Source organism: Cupressus sempervirens, chromosome 4 (assembly GCF_028749045.1).
Source record: "Cupressus sempervirens isolate cs-2001-9-10 chromosome 4, ASM2874904v1, whole genome shotgun sequence".
Classification (NCBI taxonomy): domain Eukaryota; kingdom Viridiplantae; phylum Streptophyta; class Pinopsida; order Cupressales; family Cupressaceae; genus Cupressus; species Cupressus sempervirens.
The window spans coordinates 506,233,591-506,239,590 of record NC_143121.1 but is presented as its reverse complement, the minus strand read 5'-3'; the positions used below and the strand labels follow the sequence as shown (position 1 = coordinate 506,239,590).

Below are 6,000 nucleotides of genomic sequence, written 5' to 3'. Positions count from 1 at the left end.
AGATATTTTCTATTCAATTCTTTTCAATTATCCTTGCTAATTACAACCAAATTTGTTGAGAGCTTGAGACTACATACATTTTATGTATACTGGATTTCATTTTACATTAATTTTTCCAGGAAACTGTGACCTAACCTGGGTGTTCTCCAAAGGTCATACAAATTAGATAAATTGATTGCAATTATAAACAGTGTTATGTAGTAATGAGGATAACTGAAAAGACTTAACAAAAATATCATCTCAGTTCGTCACTTATCTGGAAACAACATCAAAACCCAGAATGTAATGTCTACTGTCCAGTAAATTAGCATTTTAACAAATATATGATATACCTCGCACACATACGGATACAGATACATGTACATATTCCTGCACGTGTGTAGCATGCGTGCCTGAATTTAATATTGGATTGAAGATGCTATAAATTTCTCTGTTATGATGCTATATTCCTCTGTCTGTAATTTCCAAAATAATGCTTCCTGGCAAAGAGAACAATGAATTGCAATTTCTTCAAATAATTACCTGACTGCATTTTCCACTTATCATGATCTACTGATAGAAATTATTGCTGCACTTACAAGCTTCCATTGTTTTGAATACATATTTTACTTAGAGCAGTATTGGACTCTCACAGACTATTTTTCAGTTGTTGATTCATATGAATGCAAAGACATTCTATTAGATTATGTGAAGAAATCTAGTCACCCATTAAATTCTGAATTCTCTTACTTATAAATGCCAGCAACCTGTTTTACCTTTTACGGTGGGAGGATTTTCCTTTTGTCATAAAAATTGCTGCGAAGATATGATGATTTTTCCATTGCCATTAAGTGCTTGTTTTCTAGAAATCATTCAAATCAAGTAGTCGCCAAAAGCAGTTGCCAAAAGATTTTACATCACCAAAGTCATCTCCCTGGAAAGATTGATTAGGACTCACTGATAGATGAATTTACAACTCTTCTAAATACTGCACATAATCTGGAAGGTGAAAAGATCTGCACAGTAAAAATATATCATACGGATTTAAGTTGACAAAAACCTTTAAGCAAAAATATAAGACTTTCTTGAGACAATACTGAGTAGAAAAGGTATTGGCTAAACAAAAGTACCATTACATAGATCATAAGAATAACAAATGCAATAAATCTAAAGGTTTCAAATTTAGCGTGCCTGTATGAATGAAAATGTAATCCTGATCATCTTACTTGCCATAAGATAATAGAGAATGTGCTAAAATGAGGTAGTGTGAAACTGCACGCTGTGCTGATGATTATGTGTATATATATTAGAGTACATTTTACGTTGCAAGTATTCACCAAGCAAGCATTCTAAACCTACGGGAGATTTTATAATCAAGATCAGTATTCACCAACATAATCTGTTGCAATGTAAAGACTTTGTTTTTTTATTTGATGATATGTCTGGATTGGTATGGATTGATCGTCTTAAATTTTCTTTCTCCAATCCTTAGATTTAGATATAGCTAGGGTTTTCTTCTAGGCTCAAAACTGAATCAGATAGATTTTCAAATTGTCCAAGTCCTTCAAGCCAGTCATTAGTAAGGGGTTGGAGTCCTGGGCTGCAGTCCACAACTATCAAGTGCAAGAACAACCCCAGTCTATAATTAGACCATTTTTAATGTTTCTCGTGCATGTTGGAAAAATATTTGATTTGACTAGACCACTAAAACAAAGTGACTCGATCATACAGATGCAGCTTTGGATTTGACTGCATAGTACTAAACTTGCAAGGACTTTTATGGTTCAATTAAATTTGGAATCTTGTGCATTGCTCAATCTGAACTAAAAAATATGTGAAGTTGCCAGCACAGGCTTAAGTTCCAGTACGGTAGTTCAACAATTTAGTTTATTAACCAGGTTTGGTCAGGATTCAGTAGACCATACAAAAAATATAGAAATTTTAAAAATATACAAAAATAGTCATAACTTGCTTGGCATAAACAAAATTAACCACACAACATAACTGATAATTGATTCTTCAATGCAAAATTTTAATGAACAATCAAAATGGCTAACATTTTAATTTTATAGCATTTGTTCAACATAGACAAATAGTCAATAGTCATACTACATCAATGTGGTGCAACCATACATGGAAACTCAACAAAATTCATCATATCGCTCTTCATAGAAATAGTTAACATAATCAATTGTTTCATTGAACCACAAGTGGACTACTGGCACTCTAGCTAGCCACACTGTAAGTGTCCTATCTAGCAACATCATGCCATCCATCACCAATCATGCCATGTAAGCTGGAGCTATATTTATTTAGTGCTGATTGAGTGTACGTCCTTATGTGCCAATGTGTTGTTCAATAATATTTGACGAGATATACGCAGGGGTTAAGAGATAGAGAGTTGGATGTGGTTTCCAATAGAAATCAAATGATTAGCTAAAGAGTCCAAACTGAAATATTCTTTGCCGGTGTATCATGCAGTCCACACCATCATGCCTTGCTTGAAGTTGAAAAATCTTGGTATCAGGTGTGAGAATGTTATTGATATGTGAGCAATACCATTGAATGATTGAAGGGGATGAAACCTTTTGTAACTTACGATTCTATGGACGAATATGTGCATGCAAAGGGTGGATATGAAAGAGAATGGGAGCTTTAGAAAATCTTGCAAGCATCCATCAAAGTGTTAGGGATAGGGAACACTCCCAATAACCAACCATTTTGTTTGATGCATCCCATATAGTCATTTACATTTTGAGAGATTCATAAAGTCCTAAAAGGATTTAAGGACGAAGCATATGCTATGATCAAAATCTTTTATAAACGTATTGGGTCAATTATATCTGCAACAAACAAAAGGATCAAACAATATGTCTACAATTTATCTTCCTTATACATTGATTAGGGTCTACACGTAATCAGGTTGTTTGTGAAATCCATGTCTAAGATGGACATGGAATTTCTAGACGTAGCAAGGTGTCTCTACCAAATAGCAAGGTGAAAATTTTCAAAGAAATGTCTAATCTTACGAATCTAGTAGAATTGAACATTGGTCAATAGTGCTGAGCTCTTGGCAGCTGTGCAAAGGAATATCATTGTGTGAGGCTCATTGAGCTTGAGTACTCATATCAGGATAATCCCACTATTAGGTTGAGATGAAAGGTCAAAACCTATCCTGATGCATGTCTTTGCCATGGTGTTTATTATGGATTGTGCCATGTAACCTAAACATTTTGTGGACCTCTTACTTATGTATGGATAGTCTGTGAGTTGTATGAAATTAAAATTAAGTATTCCATGATTGATTAATGCACGTGACCTTTTTATATTTAGTCATGATATAACTTTTACTATGGAAGAATAAAGAAACAACTTGCTGCGATGAGGTTGAGTTGGTGGCACATATCTAGACCAGTTTCTTTGAAGAGGAAGAATTAACATTCAAAGGGAACCTAATAATCCATTAGAGGCAACCTTAGACGAAGAGGTCAAAAGGTTGATATTAGATCCAGAGGGAGTCTGACTTCTCATCAGAAGCAACCTTGGAAGAGGAGGTCAGAAGATTGATATCAGACTCAGAAGGAGTTTGATAGTTCATGTTGGACTTAAGGAGTCACAATGGCATATTGGACCGGCAAACAATGATGACTAAGATATAGCATCACAAAGACTTCAAGTGTTGTCATTGATTGGCAACCAATTAATGAAGGATGAAGTGTTGCAGGGCAGTGCAACCACTGATAGACTAGCATACCAGCTAAGACTAAGAGAATGGTGCAGTCACGGCTATGATCGACAGATAGGCATAGAGCTTAGTTGATCACGGATCATATTAGATGAGTCACCAAGGTTGTTAAGGGACTAGAGGATGGTCTAATAATGATGTGACATGCACACAACAAGAAGTGGTTGAAGAACACAAGGAGACAAGTCTAGATGTAGACTCACAAGAGAACAAACAAACCTACGTGAATAGCACCTATGTATAGGTAGTCATGAGTATTCTGTGACAGGCTCACTTATGAATTTCAAAATTTGAAGACAAGTTTTGAGCGAGATAATTTTAGGGTTTCGCCACCCAAATGGAATGAGTGTATATAGACACTTGAACTTCATTATTGAAGTTGTTGTTAAGGTTGTTGCTCAGAGAAGATCTGCAGAGAGAAATATAGTTTAGAAAGATAAACCAAAGAGTAGCACAACTGACCAGTGCAAAAGAATGTAAAAGGAAGAGGTGAACAAGGATTGTTCTCAGAAGCAAGTCAGAATAGAAGGAGAAGATCAAGGAATCTTCATAGGTAATCACAAAGGATCTATAAGGAAAAGTGTGCCATATTCTTAGATCAAAATCCTTAGTTTGTTATTTTATCATTGCAAATATTGTAAGCCTTTAACAAGGCAGACTTGTATGCAAGTTTTTAACATCCTCTAACAAGGTATCTCTTAGGAGGGATCTTAAACCCTCTCACAAGGTAGCCCTAACGGGCTTTTGTACTCCTAACAGATTATATGCATTTCTAATAGGATGAGTTCTCAGAAGGAACAATCATAGCCTTTAATAAGGCACCCTTTTACTTGCAAGGAAAGGCTAGTGGGTATATTACTCTCACTATGGTTTTCATCCTCATATCGAGGATTTCCACGTATAAATACTTGTCATTGATGTATGCCTTTTTATGTGATCTTGTATGGTTTTATCTTACTAGTTAAGGGATTGATAATAAGATTAGTAAGTAAGATTGTTGTCGTAACTGGTTCGAAAGTTCGTACTGTTCATCAAAAGCAAACCCTTGATGGGAAGGTCAAAAGGTTAATATCTACTTGACGAGTTCTTCTCTGTAAGAGAGAAGTTTGAGGTGCAATCCCTTGTTAATGCATTTTTATTTTTAAAGATAAACTCAAGGTGTAACCCCTATATTCCACCCGTTGATATGGTTCATGGTGGATGCCATGTGTGTGACACCATGATAACACTATGTGACTTTCTTTGTACTTGTGTTATGGATATCCTTGTGAGGTGACGATCTCTCAATGATAAGGCACTTGTACACTATTGCCTTCATTGTGAGGTGCAGATTTCACGCATGATGGTTAAAGTCTTTAAATCCTTTATGGTGGGTAACACATTGTGATACCTAACGACGTGCCATAAATGTAGAATCATAAACCCATTATGGTGGGTAATATGCGGTAATATCTAACTGCATAACATAATGGTAGATATCATAAATCCATTATGGTAGGCAATGCATATAGTGGGAGCGGATGACATGCCATAATGGTAAGTATCTTAAATCCTTTATAGTGGATAACGCATGTGATATTCGACAACATGCCATAAAGATAATTCTCTAAACCCAGTATGGTGGGTAGCACATGTGGTGATACTTGACAACATGCCATAATGGTAGATATCATAAATCCATTATGGTGGGTAATGCATGTGGTGGGACTCAATGACATGTCAGAATGGTAGGGTAACTTAAAATCCTTTATGGTAGATAACACATGTGGAGGTATCTTGCCACAAAGGTAATTCTCTAAACCCATTATGGTGGAATAGTTGTGGTGGTACCCAATGACATGCCATAAAGGTAGAAACCCTAAATACATTATGGTTCTAACACATATGGTGGTACCCAACGACATGCCATAATGGTAGGTATTTTAAATCCTTTATGGTGGATGGTACATATGGTAATATCCAATGACATGCCATAAAGATAATTTTTAAATCCGCTATAGTGGACACCACATAAGTTGATATCTAATAACATGTCTCCACCTAATATAAAAGCCTCCCTAGCTAAAGAGGAAGTGTTGAAGTTATCTTTAGGAGGCTTACATATATGATTCACAATAATGTCTCAAGTAATACAAAGTATTATCTGAGACATTAATTGATTAATTTAAATCAATTGTTCAATATGACTCGTGCATATATGTCTCTCATAAATGGATCAAAATGAAAAATGAACTAGAAGTTATCAAGAAGGATTTATCCCTTGCTAAGAGGGAGTG

General features: G+C 35.5%; 1 protein-coding gene across 1 annotated transcript in view; it reads right to left on the bottom strand.

Annotated features, from left to right (window-relative positions):
• Positions 1-283: 283 nt before the first annotated feature.
• Positions 284-6,000, bottom strand: part of LOC149562154 (uncharacterized) — a 51,828-nt gene continuing 46,111 nt past the window's right edge. Inside the window, exon 5 of the mRNA XM_089825696.1 lies at positions 284-995. Coding sequence (XP_089681822.1) covers positions 927-995 — 69 coding nt within the window. The 3' untranslated portion in view covers positions 284-926. The remainder of the gene's footprint in view (positions 996-6,000) is intronic.